The 19,283-nt window shown below is 32.0% G+C and overlaps 3 protein-coding genes across 6 annotated transcripts; 2 read left to right on the top strand and 1 right to left on the bottom strand.

Annotated features, from left to right (window-relative positions):
• The first annotated feature begins 9,291 nt into the window (after window positions 1-9,291).
• LOC120218305 (kinesin-like protein KIN-10A) lies at window positions 9,292-12,668 on the top strand. Of its 2 annotated transcripts, XM_039215295.1 has the most exons (7): window positions 9,292-10,030; window positions 10,227-10,382; window positions 10,459-10,566; window positions 10,665-10,775; window positions 10,874-12,136; window positions 12,216-12,352; window positions 12,398-12,668. In XM_039215295.1, the coding sequence occupies exons 1-7, from the start codon at window positions 9,392-9,394 to the stop codon at window positions 12,522-12,524; spliced, it is 2,541 nt and encodes an 846-aa protein (XP_039071226.1). In that variant the 5' UTR covers window positions 9,292-9,391; the 3' UTR covers window positions 12,525-12,668. The 2 variants fall into 2 exon arrangements, with proteins under 2 accessions (XP_039071226.1, XP_039071225.1); XM_039215294.1 differs by having other exon boundaries at window positions 12,216-12,668.
• A 349-nt stretch (window positions 12,669-13,017) lies between these two features.
• On the bottom strand, window positions 13,018-15,595 carry LOC120218304 (glycolipid transfer protein 1-like). 3 transcript variants are annotated; one of them, XM_039215293.1, is made up of 7 exons: window positions 15,493-15,595; window positions 14,995-15,154; window positions 14,458-14,513; window positions 14,070-14,197; window positions 13,842-13,980; window positions 13,535-13,666; window positions 13,018-13,219 (listed from the first exon to the last, which is right to left on the bottom strand). In XM_039215293.1, exons 2-7 carry the CDS (start codon window positions 15,110-15,112, stop codon window positions 13,184-13,186), a joined length of 609 nt encoding a protein of 202 aa, XP_039071224.1. In that variant the 5' UTR covers window positions 15,113-15,154; window positions 15,493-15,595; the 3' UTR covers window positions 13,018-13,183. The 3 variants fall into 3 exon arrangements, 1 of the variants encoding a protein (XP_039071224.1); XR_005525224.1 differs by lacking the exon at window positions 15,493-15,595 and adding an exon at window positions 15,358-15,485 and having other exon boundaries at window positions 13,842-14,197; XR_005525223.1 differs by lacking the exon at window positions 15,493-15,595 and adding an exon at window positions 15,262-15,364 and having other exon boundaries at window positions 13,842-14,197.
• A 771-nt stretch (window positions 15,596-16,366) lies between these two features.
• LOC120218303 (60S ribosomal protein L14-2) lies at window positions 16,367-18,046 on the top strand. The gene is made up of 5 exons (XM_039215292.1): window positions 16,367-16,474; window positions 16,567-16,668; window positions 17,389-17,518; window positions 17,607-17,719; window positions 17,804-18,046. The coding sequence occupies exons 1-5, from the start codon at window positions 16,472-16,474 to the stop codon at window positions 17,858-17,860; spliced, it is 405 nt and encodes a 134-aa protein (XP_039071223.1). The 5' UTR covers window positions 16,367-16,471; the 3' UTR covers window positions 17,861-18,046.
• The last annotated feature ends 1,237 nt before the right edge of the window (window positions 18,047-19,283 follow it).

Genomic DNA, 19,283 nt, shown 5'->3' with positions numbered 1-19,283 from the left:
AAACAACGCCGGAAGAACTACCTTACTGATGTCGATAGCTGCACTGGTACAATTCTTTTAACCTGCAATGTTGAGTAATAGAGTGAGCTTCGGAAAGCTCAGTAATACAGAACTACCAGATGATGCTACATGACATGTAGATAATGGAAAGCCATATAATTTCCTTATTTAATCATACGTATACTAGTTTGCAGAATAATTTGGGGTTCCCTTAGAAGTTCATCGAGTAGAAGCCTTGAATCTCAGTTCATAAGAAACCTTTCAAAGTATGACATTTTTCAGGAGATCAATAGGATGTCTGTGTGTTCCAACAATATAATAAAATCATAATAGGTACAATCATAGTAGTAAATCTCACAATTTCGTAAAAGAGTTTAACTTTTGAAATCATAGTTAAACCCTTTTCTGGTACACCATCAGTAGTTCCCAAAAATTATTTTCCATATAGCTTACTTTATGCACATAGCAAAAGAAAGCCGACTTAAGGAGGCTATGAAGCTTGTATTCTTAAGCCCAAGTCAATAAGTCCATATAGCTTACCCTAAGCACACAGCAAAGGAAAGCCGACCTAATGAAACATCTTGGGGCCCTCAAGAGTCACATTAGGCCCATTTAGCTTGATCAGAGCTATTCCATCGTAATTCAATTCCAAAATTCAATTGCACCGTGACATAAATTCCATAAATCCAAAAACATGGTAATCATATACCATTTCAAACAAAAATTAGATAGCAGCCGTATTCCATAAATTGTCACTTAAATTGGTGCATCCATAAACAATAACCGATGAATTCGGTGTACCACATATTAAAACCAATAAAACAGTTCAGTAATAAGTAGGGAACACACTAGAGAATCCAAGTATTTCCAGAGGCCATTGTAGTTATCATTTTGGAACATGAAACTTATGAAATTTGAACGAATTCCTGGAACAAGGTCCTATTGAGGAGAATCGATTACTAACCGATCTAGCCAGACATTTAATGTTGATACATTAGAATCCCACTATATTTTCGTGTGCTTTAGGAAAACGTTCAGGAACCTTTATACATAATAATTCTAAATTCAGATTTACTGCGAGTGATTCCATTACCCAAACAATCAAGGGTATTCAGGAATATACTTTAAATTCATAGGATTTCAGCCCAATTGAACCAAATGAGATATTCATAATTTTTTTTCCTTCTGCGTTACTTGTTTTTTTTTAAACATGACCGAAGTGATTTTAGATGAAATATAGAATCGAAGATTCAAGTCATTTACAATCTACGACTATCGATCATATTATCAAACAACTCGAGTTACACAACTCTCAAACTGATGCATGTCAACAAGTCAATTCATTATCCTTCCAGTGTATTCACTCTTTAATACCATAGTGCAGATCCATAGATCATCCCCATAATCATCACTGAATAAATCTTCCAACGGTCTTTATTTCATTTCCACGTTTCAACAATATCAAGAAATATTGACGTACTTGATCCATGGCTCATAACCCATAATGACAATTCATCATGTAAGTTCAACAGTGTTTCCAAACTCATCAAATCACCTATTTAATCCTTAATCATTGATGTTACTTAGTTCGTTGGTAAGCAAGTCTATCCCGATTACTTTAAAGTTTTCCAGAATAATTCAGACGTTTCTGAATTTCAAATACACGTTGTACTTCATTTCATTTCAATTTATTCATATAATAAAGTCATTCTGATATTCATGGTTGATTTAACTAACGACTACCCACTTATTAGTACTGTATGCACTCTAGAGTTGAGCTGCGCCAAGTACTTCCAGAATTATCATCGATCCAAATTTGAGAAGATGAACAAACATTCAAGTGATACTTATATCATTCAGGTAATGATATAGTACTAACGTTGGTTAATCACTTAAGTTGCGTTCCATAACTTTACTGGTAGCACAACATCCATGTTTATTTGGATTTCTTAATTAATCCAAGACATTTACTTATTCTAGGTCAAAAGGGCATTTTGGTCATTTTGGTGCTTAACATTTTTTCTATTCATTCAAAGCTTGAGTATATCCATTCATTCCTGAGCTTGGTGACATTCTTGAGTCATTTCATTACAGGGGTAATTTGGTAATTTATAATTCTAGAATATTTCAATCATTTCCTTCCATCCGGTCTTATTATTTAATTCAATCTTATCATTTACTTCAGTCCTTTCGAACAATTCTGTCAGCAGAATACCTCCGATAAATTACTCTTCAAGTATTTACTCCTTATTCGAATATTTTCGGGTCAAGTGTCTTCTCAGATTTTACAAACGGAATATTATAAATTTTTCTGTACAAAGACAAGATCTTAACAATTAATTCGTACTTAATCGAGTTAAGTACAAATCCTCAAAGTACTCTCTCATTCAGGGTCATTCAGACTATTTTATCTCAAGGGCATTTTCGTAATTTCTTAACCAGATAATTTCAATATTAGCTCTTAACGAAAATAATTATAATTTAGAGATCCTATGATCAATTGCTTTCCCGAACATTCTTTGATTTTGAAATGATTCCTTCACAAACTCTCATAGGATTAAAACCGGTTATCCATAATTTCCAAATAAAACTAACATTTATTATGCACATCAGTAGTTATATCGGATCAATATGTCTTTTCAGAGTTATTAACCAACTTCCAGTGGCAATTCTTATCATTTTCCAACATAAGGGTAATTTCGTAATTTTACCATATCGGAGTATTCTCATAATTTTTCATCCAAGTATCTTTAACATTTAACTCTTGATGATATAAAATATAAGTTACAAATCCAGAGCTGATTTCTTTATCACCAATCACAAACTTGTAATTTAATTCTAACAATTATCAATCTCTTATCTTAGTCATTCGATCCGTATTCAGTTACAGAATTTCTACCACATTCATATCGAGTGAATAAATTATTCAACTCCACAAAAGTGACCAACATTATCTTATTCATGCATTTACCAATATCAACATGTTCCATAAAGCATAAAGAGGTAGTAAAGTATTACCTCGATTTTCGTGCCATCCTGATCGACCATTAATTTCCATTCGAAAGTCCTCGATCCTTAATTCAACTTCCAATAATTCCTCAGATGCATATCAACAGAAATTACATAAAAAACATAGCTTAATTCTGAAAAACGGATCGAATCGGGTGATAAATCAGTGAAAAACATCTTGCCGGGTTTGAATTTGGCGAAACAGACCTCAAAAATCGGAACATCAACAAAACCCAAAATACTAGTCTTAAATTCCAGCTCACCAACTTGATTTATAGCTTCCAATCTTTTTCTAACGAACACGGATAATTTATCGTACAAATACGACTTCCAATAATTTTCCTTGTCATAAAAAAAAATAACTTATTAGAATCTAATTAATAATTTGAAAACCCAATTTGCATAACTAAAAACTTGAAGAGCCAGTAACATTTAATTACCAACATCATGGACTAAATTGATCTTATTTAAACCATTATGCCATAATCATATCAATATGAAAACTAAGAGACAAGGTTGAGCTTTTAACAACTTGGATGGCTTACCTTGAAATTTTGCCTTCTCACTTTAATAACAACCCCCCAAAATCACGTACCTTGTTTCATTCCACCATTTCTTTTTCATTCCTTTATTTAATCTTTAAAGCTTCAAGCCATATTTTGCAGATGAACAAGGAAGCCTCGTCGATAGGTAGTTGAACGCCGATGACCACCGTATCAACCGTCGTCACTAATCGTCATCCGAGAACCAATATACATGGTTTGAATCGCATCAAACTCTTCATCACGAATCCGACCTCCGAATACTTTGCTTCGTACATACAATATTCCATGTTCGTCATTTTAGCTCAAGCAACGGAGTATTTTTGGCTCAAAACGTTGGTTGTTTGGGGATTTGAGATGAGCTTCAGAAACAGTAAAGAGAATCGAGATGCGTTTTCTTGGTTTCAATTGAAGAGATCTCAACCTTCGTTTCGATATCTCCATACCGTTGTTACGGTTGAGAACCTTCCATCCGTCACGACCATTCTCGGATGAAGCCGACGCTAACAACTCCTGCACACAACTCTCACTTGCAAATTGAATGTATCTTATCAGTGAGTCCTCGCTGATGGACCATGATTTGTTGCAAGCTACAGAATCGGCATCCATTGCTATTGGAAGGTAGCTAAAACTAGCTAGGCCTCTTTTAATTTTTTTACTCATAAGAACTAAAGTAGGAATATATATATACCAACAACTGATTACAAGGGTATGGTGAAGAGAACAAAATAATTAGTGGAAGAAGGAGAGTTATGATGATTGAGGCACATGCGATGCCAGAAGAAGCTCCATGATTGAAACTGCACATGGATTGTTGGGAACTTTAGGAAAAATCCAACAGAGAATAAAGCCATGGAAGCACTAATTAATTTTTTTTTCAGTCGACTAAATGGGTTTCATGGTGGCAATGCATTATCCTTAATTTAATCCCATCACAGCCAACAATTTGTCCACTTCTACCTACTATATTATCCTCCATTTGTTTAATAAAACAATGGTCTAATAAAACAATTTTTTTTAACTCGAACTCGAGTTTTGGTAGCGCATACAACAAATTTGTTGTTTTAATTAAAATTAATATTTTATTAAAATGACAAATACGTTTTTAGGTTCCCAATCACACCCTAATCAAATATTAGTGGCAACTCCTCAAACCACGTTTTATCATTAACCAATCATCAAAAATTATTTCAAAACAAGACCCCCTTTTTTCCCTTCTGAAAAACCATTTCGACAATAACATATTATAAAAGATAAAATTTAATTAATTTCATTTTAAAATTTCATAACATAGTAGATAGTTCACTAACAATATGTAATTCACTTAGAAACTTGTGGGACTCAATTTGATATCAATTTGACATATAAAATTATCATTGCTATATTATTTTCTACATATATGTAATTTGTAAACAATTTATTTCTGAAATATAAAAATGTTCTTCTTTTTAAGTTAAAGAAATTCAAATTTAAAATGATTATTCAGAGCTTTGAATTAAAGTATTAATTTTTCCAAAAATACTTAATTTTAAAATTTAAAATCTAAATCCAAATTTAATATTCAAAAAGCTATTTTAGGTTAATAAAATAATTTTATGAGAAATTATGTTTAATTGTGACTTGTGGATAAAATCAAGAAAAGTGAAAAATAAAAACCACCTCCCCCCAATATTCCTGAGAAAATTGTTAGTTTTTCACTTAAACAAGGCTAGAGGTAAGGGAAATTTCAGCACATTATTAAACACATCAAATAAAGAATCTATACATTTAGATTTTGGGATTGGTGGAAAAGTTTACAATTTCAATGGGCATATGGAGAACATTAATACTATAGTGGGCCACTTTTCAGCCACTAAGTTTTGTTCAAGTTTTATTAAAAGATAAAGTCTTTCAAACTTTTAGGACCTTTTCAATAATTATATTTTATTAAAATTGATATTTTAAGTCAATCATCAACCAATAAAAGTTGATATTTTAGCGTGATTTGTTAAACGGCTTATAGGGTTTGTTACACATAGATAATTGGTGATTGTATTTAATTCGATATATTTTTATTAGGCAGAGTTTGTATAAGAGAGAGTATTATTTAAGTTACGGTCTTAACATTAAGGTTCCAAAAAGAAGCAATCTAATGGATACTTTGGGTACCATATGGGATTTAAGGCCAATTTTCATGCTAAAAGTGCCTAATCCTTGACAAATATAACAATATTTGTCTGTAAATAAGGGCAAGAACCTAATTTATTAAATTTTAGGTTCCCTACAATTTGGTGTAAGAAATGTTGTTCTCTTAGAGATTTTAAAATTCGTCTTGGTATAAGAGTTGTTATTATTAGAATTTTGATGCTATAAGATTCAAAAGGATAATAAAGGTTAATTAGTAAGTAATAAACTACCCCAAATGCAACCCAAAGGGAGAAAAGAAAAGAAAAGAAAAGAATACTATGTGTTATAGACTAATATATTCACTTCCACCGAGGGATGAATAAAATAAAAATAATTAATTAGTATTATTTTTAGTTAAAAAGGATAAAAAATTACATCATAGATCATTCTTATCATAAATAACAAGAGTCAAACCACTAAGAATAGTCAATGCCATCTTATTATGTAAGTATACTGTATAAGTTTATTGCTTGACTTTAGTAATAAAAAGATGTTATATTTTTTTAGAGAATTTGAATTTGAGTAGTTGTATATATAAAGTGTGTGCACGTTGTTAATGACTAATAAAAAATTTAAATAAATAATATTTTATAATTACGACAGATTTAATATCAAATTAAATTTCTTCTATTTAAAAATCTTGAATTGATTTTAACTCTATCCGAAAGAATTTGATTGTTTACATTAAAAAAAAAAATCAGTCAAATTTCTTTAAAACTAAGTCCATTTTTTTAAATTTCTCTAAGATCTCAAACATCAATGGAACATTTTTTTCAATCAATTTGAAGTTGCAAAAACAAAATTTTAAAAGAAATCAAATGAATGTAAAACCATTGCAACCTTTAAAAGTTCGTCAATGGCAGCCACTTTGAAGTAAAAAAAAACACTTTTTTTCCAACCACGAACCACTAAAAATACTTGTTTTTCATCCAACGAAACTCACTCATTAATTTGCTTTCAGCATCATAAAGAATTATACTTCATCAAACGGCGGCGGCTTTTCTTTTGTAAATCACCAAAGTCAACATTCATATTGAATTTATTACAAGTGAAATATATTTTTTAATGTAAATAGAAACCGTTATTTTTATTAAAAAAATATATAATATTCAACGTTACAATGAATCTATATAATTAGAATATATTCTTACAATTATTAACACAAAAAATTACTCACTTGATATTATACAAGAACAATACAAAGAAAAGGTTAACAATTCATCTTAAAAAACTCGAACAAAATATAAATACGAACAGATCTAGCTACATTGACAAATGGACCACAACATGAGATTAAACTATTGAACTTTCAATTTTTTTCAATTATAGTACTAAATTTTAATTTTCGCTTTAATTATATCATTGGATTGTTAAATACTTAAATTGCTAACGACAAGGTGACGTAACTAACGATTTCTAACATGTCTGTCACACAAAAACAATCCAATAGTATCGTTATTCACATCGGAAACCGCTAGCCACGTCATCATGTCTTTAGCAATTTAAGCGAACATCAAAGTTTAGTGCTATAATTGATAAAATTAAAAGTTTAATAGTATAAACAGTAAAACTCCTAATGTTTAATGGTATATGTTATAGTTTACCCTACAATCAAATATAAATCCAGAAGTTGCCGGAGAATTATGGTCGGCAATCGACTATAGTAACAAGGAGGGTAGGCGTGGGCGTCAATCCTATATTTATTGCAATCATTTTGACTAGATTAGATGCTCCCTAGTCCCTACAGCCAAATCTCAAAATAATTAATTTAGAGTGAACTATTGAAATGGTCACTTTTATTTTATAAGTGTTCATTTTTTACTTATTAAATTTAAAAAAGTAACATTTTGATTACTTATGTTATTCATTTATATATTTTTTATCACTTACATTGTTGATTTATAATATTTTGGTCACTATAGCATTAAAAGTCGTTAGTTCAATGAAGTGACACATTAGTAAAAGATATTAAATTTTAATTTGATTCATGAATTTTAGATGAAATATTAATTTGACCCTTAAATTTTTTTATAGAATATTAATTTAACTTATGAATCCGATGGAAGTCTTACATCTCTAGTTGTCACTCACCATCATTGTTTGTGACTGTCGACTACCACCGCCATTGCCAATGATCATTTTGTTCCGTACATTTTTAATTTTCTTTAAATTTGTCCCTATTGTTCAAACAAAAATTGCTACTAAATTAAAACCGACAGCTTACATCGGCTCCGAAAATATCACAGTTAAAAAAAGAAAGAAATGAAAAAGTTATATTTATTAATAAATACCAAAATATTCAAAAAAAAAAGTTTCAAACTTTCTGAATATGTTTCATTTTGGTCCATGCAATTTTAATTTTCTTTCAAAATTTTAATATACTTATAGTTCAAATACCAACATAATTTAATTTCATTCTTTATACTCACTGTCTCACTCAAATAAGCTAGTTTTTTAACATTTTCATTTTAGTCATTTTACTTTTATTTTCTTTTATTTTAATCTCAAGATTGCAGGAAAAGGAACAGAGTCATCCTTAACTACCAATGACTTTATTCACTTTACCGTGTACTTATAAATTTTCCTAATTAACCTTAAGAATATCACATTTCTCAATAAAATTTTTCTAGTTAATTCATTGTTGTTTGAACTTTTTCTTTATTGACTCTTGCTATTCCTTATTTTTCATCTATTTTTAGATTATATTTTTCTTTTTCTTTTACTTTCTAAATTTTAATAACTCTATATTTACGGCACGTTTTTTTTTGTGTTTGGACACATTTTCGATCTTTTTTATCTGTCGTTTGTTTTTTTTTAGTGTTGAATTTGACATCGCATCGATTGATAAAGATGAGCTTATTTATTATCTTGTTTATATGCCCTATTTTGGACCCTCGAATGAATGTGGATATGCGATTTGTATTCGAAGATAGTTTTCTCATGACACTCGACTCTGATCTTTCAATTGATTGATCCATTTTGTAATTTGTTTACCGATGCAGTTAGATCTATTCACATCTTTATTTTGTTCAAGTTTTTTTTTATAAGTTCTTAACATTTTCCTTGTATGATATTTATATAATCTAGAGTAACTAGTTTCGTATTAATGATTATAAAAAATATCATAATTATGTGTTTAGTTTACACTTATAAAATGTCATGGTAATTTAAGATTTTTTTAATAAAACAAACAACTTTTTTTACATAAAAAAAAGAGTGTTGTCTCCTTAAAAAACCTCATATTCAAGCAGTTAATTGATTGTATATGAGTTGTTAATGATTAAAAATTAAAAATATTATTTTATTTAATAAATAGAATTCACTTATTGTGTTGGATATTTAAAGTAAATTAATTATCATTAATTAAAAAGATTTGATAGTTAAGAAATTGAGTTTAAAATAAAATAGATTCAAAATAAAAAGATAAACCCATCAAGGCATCAATTTATCAACGGTCGGGGATTTTAAACTCCATTTCTTAAAAGGAAAAGAGCCGTTACAGCCAACGGCTATTTTTGTACTTTTAATTTCGAAACTGCCACTCAAAACCCTTCCATTTTCATTTTCATCCAAGAACAATAATTTCTTTCTTTTCGAAATTTAATTTCTTTCTTCTTATTCTTCTTCATCTTCTTGACGAACTGAAAAAAACACAGTAAACCCAGAAAACAACAATGGCTCCAACGCCATCTTCTGCTTCCAAACAAACCCAGACCCAAATCAGAACACCTCAATCCAAGAACCGATTGAATTTCAATTCGACGAGAAACAACAATAATCCGGCGATTGAACAACACAACCCACCGGGGGAACACCCGGTGGAAGTCATCGGAAGAATACGAAACCACCCAGGCGAGCAAAAAGACAAAAACCCGATCTCATATCTCCACATAAACCCCGATAACAAGACTCTCCGTGTCCGGGCCGATATCGGGTACCGGGATTTTACCCTGGATGGGATTTCTTCTTCAGAGGAAGAGGATCTTGATACTTTTTACAAGAAGTTTGTTCAGTCGAGGATAAATGGGGTGAAAACTGGAGCTAAGTGTACGATCATGATGTATGGGCCTACTGGAGCAGGGAAAAGTCACACGATGTTTGGGTGTTCGAAGCAGCCTGGGATTGTTTATAGATCGTTGAAGGATATATTGGGAGATCTTGGGGAAGATGACAGTGGAGGGGAAAGATTGGGAATTGGGACTTTTGTTCAAGTTACTGTTTTGGAGATTTATAATGAGGAAATTTATGATCTTTTGTCCAGTAATGGTGCAGGTGGTTTTGGAATTGGATGGCCTAAAGGAAATGGATCTAAGGTAAGTTTCATTTTGAAGTCTCTTCTTGATGACTTGAGTTTATGTGTTTTCAATTTGTGGCTTGTTATTGGTGATTTGATGCACATTTTGCAGTTCAAATATAGGATTTGATTGTACCGGTGTCTTGGTCTTTCGATGTCCCTATGTATCGGTATCTTACTCGCATTGCGTGCTCTTGTCCATGTACATTTTGCAGGTGAAACTAGAAGTAATGGGGAAGAAAGCAAAGAATGCTGCTTTCATATCAGGAAGTGAAGCTGGAAAGATTTCAAAAGAGATTCAGAAAGTAGAGAAGAGAAGAATTGTCAAAAGCACTCTCTGCAATGAGAGAAGCTCTAGAAGTCACTGCATGGTATATCAATTTTTCTACATCTTTTTTATTTGATGATCAAAATAAAAATTTTAACATGTTGTTTCAATCTTCACAGATAATTCTTGATGTTCCAACTGTTGGAGGAAGGCTTATGCTTGTGGACATGGCAGGTTCTGAAAATATTGATCAAGCAGGTCAAGTCGGATTCGAGGCAAAAATGCAGGTAAAATATAATTTGAGTGTGTGACATTAAACTAGTTCAAATAGTTGAACTTGACGTTTCGAATCGTGACTTACTGTGGGTTTACTGAAAAATTGCAGACTGCAAAGATAAACCAGGGAAACATAGCACTGAAAAGAGTGGTTGAATCCATTGCTAATGGAGACTCTCATGTGCCTTTCAGAGATAGTAAGTTGACAATGTTGCTCCAGGTAAAGTTACATTCCCATTGCTGTCATTCATGGTCCTTTTCGTGTCCGACACTTTCGAGTCAGTAACATGGGTTCGCCAAGTTTTTTTTTCTCCCCAGGATTCATTTGAGGATGATCAGTCAAAGATTTTGATGATACTTTGTGCAAGTCCAGATCCTAAAGAGATACATAAGACAATTTGCACCCTTGAATATGGAGCAAAAGCAAAGTGTATTGTAAGGGGTCCTCATACACCATTGAATGACAAAAATGAAGATTCTTCATCAGCTGTTAATTTAGGCTCTAGGCTTGCTGCAATGGACCAGTTCATAAATAAACTACAAATGGAGAGCAAGCAGAGGGAAAGAGAGAAAGACGAGGCGCGTAAAGCACTCCAAAAAAAAGAAGAAGAAGTGGCGGCACTACGATCCCTTCTGGAAGTGAAGGGTTCGTGTTTAGGTTCGGGTGTGACCGAAGATGAAATCAACATGAAGGTAAATGAACGAACACAGATGTTAAAACTCGAGTTGGAGAAAAAACTAGACGAATGCAAACGAATGGCTGAGGAATTCGTTGAGATGGAAAGAAGAAGGATGGAGGAAAGAATCCTGCAACAGCAAGAAGAAGTCGAGATGCTAAGAAAGCGGTTGCAAGAAATCGAATTCGAGTTACGCAGTTCAAAGGATGTTAATGAGGAGAGTGAATCATCAAATGAGTTGGATGGAAGTAGCTTTGCCAAAAGGCTGGTTGGGATTTATGGTGATGAGGTTCCAGGGATGGTAATGTCGATGGAGCTTGACATGAATGATCCCGAACCATATGTTCATGCTGCAAATCAATCCGAAACCGATTTTCCCCCACAGTTTGGCATAAAAGCAGGCCTCACAACTGTATATGAAGAAGAAGAAACAGAAGAAGAGGATGAAGAAGTGGAGAAGGTGATCATAGAGGAAAAGAGGATATGCTCGAACGAGAAAACTTTCGAATCGGCGACTCCTACACAGCCGGATTCTGATACTTCAAGACTATTAAGGATCCAAAACATCTTCACCCTTTGTGGGAACCAAAGAGAGCTTTCGCAACAAACCAGAACACCTGCAAAATCATCAGCCATTACTGAAACCGTTGAACCACATTGGCCCTTTGTTATGGTAGCTGATGATTCTGTTGTGAGAAGCTTGAACAAGGAAAACCAAATCCCTGATGAATGCACTGATGGTCAGGTTGATGTCTATGTGAAATGGGAATCATCCAAGGAAAATTCTGGAAAGTTCATCACAACACTCAAGGTTGCAAATGATGCAACTCTTGCGGATCTTCGGAAGTTGATCGATATCTATCTTGATGTAGATAATCAAGCTTTCTCTTTTCTTGTGCTTGGGGTAAGTTATTGTTAGAACTCAATTCATAATACCGTTTTTGAACTTAGAAAGAACTAGCTTATGCTTTGGCAACGTGCAGGATCCGACTGGGGCGACGGTGCCAAAAGAGAATGAAGCCATTTTTAAAGCCAGTAAACTGCCAATATGCAACAATGGTTACCTGGCTTGCTTAAGGCCAGCAAAGGGTCTGCAGATAACAAATCATCTGCCATTGAGTCCACTGCAATTGACTCCATTACCATTGACTCCATTACCATTGACTCCACTGGAAAACAAGCTTCCACTTGCCGCAAGCACTCGCTTGTTGAACCAAGGTGACGACTTATCACCTAAGTTATCGCCTCATCTCAGTACCACTCCGTTTATCAATGCTCGAAGAAGACGATAAGATCGATATTTGCTTGATTTTGTGCACTTGCAGAAGGAATCGAATGTTGAATCTCATGAAGCGTGTATGATAACAATATGTATATCATGAAGTGTGTCTTCTTTTGGATATGGATTTAAACTCAATTTTCATTGTCTTATTGTTTAAAGAAGCCATTGGCTTATTTTGAACTCTCTTTTATCCAATTGTATTCAACTTTGATTGTCGTTCGAATGTGCATATAAAAAATTAATTTTGATTCAGTTATTCACATTTAAATAAATACATCTATTTATTTTCATATTTGATAAAGATAAATTATTTATCTATAAAATATGTAAATGTCTAAATTGTTAAGTTGATAATAGTATAAGTGGTTTATGAAAATTGAACTAAATTAAAAATTTATTTATAAAACTACACAAAATAGAAGTTACAAAATTCTTATATAATTTTAAGATTTAATTGTTTTTATTTGCAAAATCATTCAAGACATTATTTGAGTAACAAAATATAACTAAATGAGCACTTTCATTGAAAGGGAGTCAAAATAAGGATAATTAACACTGTTTAAAGTCATTAATTATTTCACGGTTTATAAGCCAAGGGCCATATAGTGGAAATTCAAACATACGAGTCAACTAAAAGCCATCTCTCCTCTACTCATTGAACTTACTCCATCATCTAGCCTTCAGATCATCCAAACCGAAATTCGCCTGCATAAACAGATTATAATTCGGTCAGTCGATTTTCACCGCACAAAATTGTTACAATAACAAAATATACGATTACATTCTACATAATTATATCCTTTCCGAGTTGTCAAGTGTGTGATCGTTAGAATTGTTTAAGTTATTATTTGTGACTACGAAACGTAAGTTTCTCCCTCCCACCCTTCCATGGTCTCAAACACTTTAATCAACAGTATATGAAATCATTCCCGAGATGAAAGTACCACTGATTGAAAAATAAACAGACGGTTGCACAGAATGGTGGCATAGCAAAAATTTATCTCGGAGGACAGTTCTTACCAGAAATTTGTGGTTCTCCTCAAGAAATTGAGGGAAAGTCGAACAAAACTTCTCCATGTCAGCGTTAACATCTCCTGAACCAGCTATCACTTCCATGAACTTCTTCCTATCCGGAGCCAGCTTCATTGCAATCTGTAATCCAAAATTCACCGAGTGATGTTGGACAAGTGACTTGATAATCAAATATCCAGAAAATCCCAATACTCATTCATTAAAGCCTAATTCAAACACTAAGTACAGGTTACTATCAGGAAAGAGATATATCAATAAGAAAAAAAACTTAATCAAGCGAGAACAAAATATTAACCGTGAAACTGGAACTAGCAATCCAGCCATGAAACTTCTTCAGGGTTTTGCCATAGGAGTTGGTGCAACATTCTGTCATAGTCCAATCTGGATGTGAAAGCAAGTTGCGGAACAGTTCTACGAGGAAATCCATAGCTCTGAAAATCATCAAAATTGTAAAATTACAAATCGCTAAACTGAAGGGAACATATGAAAGAGATTTCTGCAATTGCCAGGTAATGTTATGTATGTCAACCAAAGAAGACCATTGGTACAGCTAGATGAACCTGTTGCGGTTTTACACTCAACCTCTTCTTTCACCATATTGTACAAGTATTTGTATTTAGTGGGATCAGATTCATATTTCTTCTCCAACCTCTGAAAACAAAATCAACCAAAATACGAGTTATAAAGTAACACTTTCTAGGAAACTAACGTTTGTTTCATTAGACAATCGTGCATGGTGTTAAAAATCCTTCGAGATTAAAGGACAGAAGGTTAAACAGCTACGATGACCACCTAGATATCCATAGCCATCAGTTTTAAGAAATTAACAAAAGGCATGCGCTGGGACACAGAAAAATAAACACACGTCATTGGTAGCATACTAGAAAAGTTACTCAAGATAAATATCTTACCGATATGTTACCACTGACATCACTCTTTACAAGAGCCATAGCAGATCCAAACTTATCTGTAAAATACAAAATGGAGAGTTTAAGTTTTCCCTGTAAATGAAGTATCAGCATTGTATCCGTCAAGCAAGAAAGCCGGCAATGTGCTGCATTTCATAGGCCTTCTCCGAAGACATCAGCCTTTCATTATCCATCACACAGATGCACAAACTGATCAGATCTGGTTTGAAATGCAATCTTAGACAATCCTACAAAAATATTGTTAGCTAAAACCATCAAGCATTTTGTCTATTATCATCAAAGAGTATTTTCATATCTAATCTATCATACAATCATAATCATTTCAATCTTACTATAGTTTCCAAATCTAAAAAAATTGCAGCCATAAAGTAAACTTCTCCACAAACAGAAATGAAGAAAGATTATTAACTCAAATTAGATGCTAAAAGTTAACTAATCTAATCCAACAAGCTTAACATAAGAAAATTAAACCATAATCAGAAATCCTTGAAGATTACCAAAGGCATAAACAAAACAAACCTATAACTGGCAAAATCATCTTGCAGACTTCCAAAAAGGGCTTAGCAAGCATTTCCCCTTCTGGAGATTTGATATGCTTCATTCCTTCCAGTGATGGAGTGAAAACTGATCCTTCCATTGCTCAAAGAAACCTTTCAACTTACTTTTTCTTTTTCCTTCACTGCAAAAATCAAATTGAAATCCACAAGATTTAACTTAGCTACAATAAGATCCAATAAATAAATAAAGCCAGCCACTTTGATATCTCGAAATCACTAAAGTTCTAACCTTTTTACTCTATAATCAAAAACCCAATTCAACAATCATATAAAAGTGTGAATTTTTATCAGATCTATATAAAAAAAAATAAAGCGAGATCAATACATGGAACTTCACTGCTCTTAAAACTGAAAAATCAAGAGAAAAATGTAGAATTCAGAGGAATTAAACAAGAAATAAAGGATTTAAAATATGGGTATAATATTCTGATTCGATACAGAAAAAGAACAAAAAAGGAACCTGGAGATTTTACTTGGAGAATTGGATTCAGTTGAAATGTTGAAGACGAAAGAGACACTGAATTGAAGTAAAAGCAGAAACAACTGGGCTCTGGTCGGTTGCACGTCTACACGTTTGTGGCTTTTTTTATTTGGAAGAAGCAATTGGGTCCCAAAAGTAAGATCTCGATGGACCATGAACAAGTATTTGGGTCGGTTCGGGTACCCGAATACTAATTATATAAGGATAATCATGGGCTAAATTTGGATGGGTTTGGCTTGAGTTTCAATCTGAATTATATCAATTTTAATAAAATATAATAATGAAAAAATATATTCTAAAATAAATACTCTAATTTAATTCTTAATTTAAATTATAATAAAAATAATTGAATTTTATTTAAATAATAATTAATTAAATTTTAAAATTGTCTTTTATAAATTCATGAATTACAAATCTAATATATCAATGAACATTAATTTATTTTAAAAAAAATTAATTAATTTATTGATATGTGACTCTATATCACTTAAATAAAATTAAAGATTCAAATTTCAATGCTATAAATAAGAAAAAATAAATTAAAAAGATGAAAATCATAATTAATCTTTATAATATCAGATGAGTTAATTAATAAAATAGATACTGATTGTTATAAAAAATTAAAACTTAATATTTAAATAAAAAATAAAAATATAATATTAATAACATAATAAATTTTATAATATCTTATTCATTTTAATTAATTAGTAAAATTGATACTCATTATTATTAGAAAAAAGGCCCAAATGCAAGCAAGTAGATACACGGCATATCCGGAACTTGATGAGGCCAAATCCACTAAGATCATCATCACCCAAATTAGAAAAAGGAAACCCCTAGATCCGACGCTTATAAACACCCTATAAAACCCAACATACGGTGGAATCTGTCGTTTGCACATTCATTGATTTCCTCTCTGCCTCTCCAGCTCCAACACTTTCACACACGCACTGAAAAAATGGTGACTTGTTTTATCTTTTAATGGATGATACCATTCATGATTCTCGTTTATGTTTATGGGTTTTAAGTGATTTTTTTCTTATTATTTTTTAGCCTTTCAAGAGGTACGTTGAGATCGGAAGAGTGGCTCTCGTTAACTACGGCAAAGACTACGGCAAGTTGGTTGTCATCGTCGATGTAGTTGACCAGAACAGAGTACGTCCTTTTTTCAGATTTAATACAGTATTATCGTTTTCATGTGTTTATTTTATCATTTTTCGTAGCTGTTTAGTAGATTTTACAGTAATGAATTATGTGATGGGTTCAGCGTAGAGTTGTATGATTAAGGGGAAAAAGATGAAATATAATGTTGTATAGTTTTGAGGGTTTGTAATGGATTTTGCATTTTAGGGTATTTTAATTGGATTTAATTTGGTTGTCAGGCTGGAATTGTGAACTTATAGTGGAATTTAGTTGTCTTGATTCTAAAGAGCTTGACTAAAATTTGTATTTCTGTATTTTTCTTGTTGGTTGTAATCTAGTTATGTTAAGAAATAGTATTTTAGTGATTAAGATTTTTATAGTTGTATAACCTAATGTTTCTCGGGTTTGAGAGAATACCGGATATCTGTATGTGTTTGACAGTGTTCTAAGTTTTATTGTGTATTGTGAGTCGGTTGACTTAGAACTTCGTACTTGTGTGTGCATTTTTTATGGATTAGGAGAGCATTTCATTTAATGTGTGTATTTTTCTCTGCATTTGTTAATCTGCAACTTGTGTTACCACTTGATTGTAGTGTATATGCATACTATTTGAGAACAGAATTGTAGTTTTAGTGTCCATAAGGATTGGATCATGAGCCTAGTTAAAGTTAGGTGATGATTGCATGATTATTAAAAGCTTATTTTAGCTTATATTGGTAAATGGTAACGCAGGCTCTTGTTGATGCCCCAGATATGGTCAGAGGCCAAATGAACTTCAAGAGACTTACATTGACGGATATCATCATTGACATCCCCCGAGTTCCTAAGAAGAAGACTTTGATTGAAGCTATGGAGAAGGCTGGTAAGGATGATAATTTTCACTTTATTATCATATCATTGTTTCTCAAAGTAACGCTTCCTTTGTATTTTGCTTTATGTTATTGTCACAGATGTTAAGAACAAGTGGGAGAATAGCTCATGGGGTAGAAAGCTGATTGTCCAGAAGAGAAGGGCATCACTCAACGACTTTGATAGGTTTAAGCTTATGTTAGCTAAGATCAAGGTTAGTTTATTGAATTACCGTTTGTTATGCCTAATTTATTATGCCAAATATCTGACAGCTTTCTTGAAACTTTGACCCGAGCAGAAGGCTGGAGTTGTCAGGCAAGAGCTTGCTAAGCTTAAAAAGGAGAATGCATCTTGAAGTGAAGCTAGGTTATTGGATTTTTGCTAGTTTTATCATCCATCTCCCGCGAGTTCTTTTGGGATTGGTTTTCGTTTTTATATTAAAAAGTTGATTTTAAGTTGAGGACACCTTGTTTGCCATATGACAGGTTATGTAGCGAGTTTATTGCTTTATATCTTCCTTGTCTAATTTGATTGCATGCTGCAATTTTTCCTTTGAATGTTCTGGTATCTGTATTTGCTACATGAGGGTCTTTGCATCAAAATCATAAAGCATATTCTCTCATTTACAGTAAACAATGGCAGAATTCCACGAGCTGAACAGCTAGAGAACCATTAACACCGACACATCTGATTTGATACAAGGTTTGCTTGTAGCTGAGCTATAATCATTTCTTCCCATTTCCCAACCTTTTTAACAGCCGCTTAAACCCTTTGGATGACTCCTTTTACTTAGTCTTGTCTGACACAATGATAAAACACATAATATTTGACTATAGACTATAGTCATTATTTTTCATTCCATTTTATGATCGTAAGGTAGTATCACGTATGATTACATTATTACTTATTAGATAATATTAATTTATTTTAAATATGACATATAAATATCAGTTGATCAAATTTTTTATTTTTTGTATTTTGATAATTTATTAGGTCATAGGTTTTAGCCCTGCTATGAGTACTCTCATTTTTTTCCCTGAAATCCTCTTTCTCCTCTCCTCAATGTAATATTAGGATTTGTCAATATATATTTATATACATATATTTATATATTGAATAATAATAATAATAATATAACATGATTAAGATGACGCACCAACTGAATGATTAAAATAAAAATATTTCTTAATAATAATGACTAAATGATTTTTTCAACGATGAACAAAGTCTATTCATCCCAAAATTATAAATTAAGAAATCTTATAATATCATTTTTCATAGTCTTTAAATATAAATGAACATTTTTTTAATTATGGTCGAAATTAACTATATGTAATTAAATGGTGCTTGCTTGGATCCTAGTTTTGCCAATTTTTCTGCATGCACCCTTAAGGATAAATAAAACAAAGACAATTTGGTAGGGTAAGCATTAACAAATTCAAAATTAAATTTTGATTTATTCTATCTTAAAATTAATCAATGTGAATTTAATATTCGATTTGTTCTATCCATTTAAAATTTAAAATTAAATAGATTTAATTAATTTTTTTTTAAATACAAAATATATGATATAAATAAAAACATTTATGTTCATTTTAATAATATAAAATTGTATATATATATATATGATGTAATAACTAGGTTGTATTCTTTGGACCAAAAAACTTTTAAGGCACAAAACCTTTAGGTCAATTCAATTACCAAACATTTCTTTGTTTGTGAACTAATGAAAGCTACGTTGCATAATTTTTGACATGCAAATACGCACCAACTCAGTA

Source organism: Hibiscus syriacus, unplaced genomic scaffold (genome assembly GCF_006381635.1).
Source record: "Hibiscus syriacus cultivar Baekdansim isolate YM2019G1 unplaced genomic scaffold, ASM638163v2 tig00110195_pilon, whole genome shotgun sequence".
Taxonomy (NCBI): domain Eukaryota; kingdom Viridiplantae; phylum Streptophyta; class Magnoliopsida; order Malvales; family Malvaceae; genus Hibiscus; species Hibiscus syriacus.
Note: the sequence above shows the minus strand (reverse complement) of the source record. Positions and strands in the feature narration are given on the sequence as shown.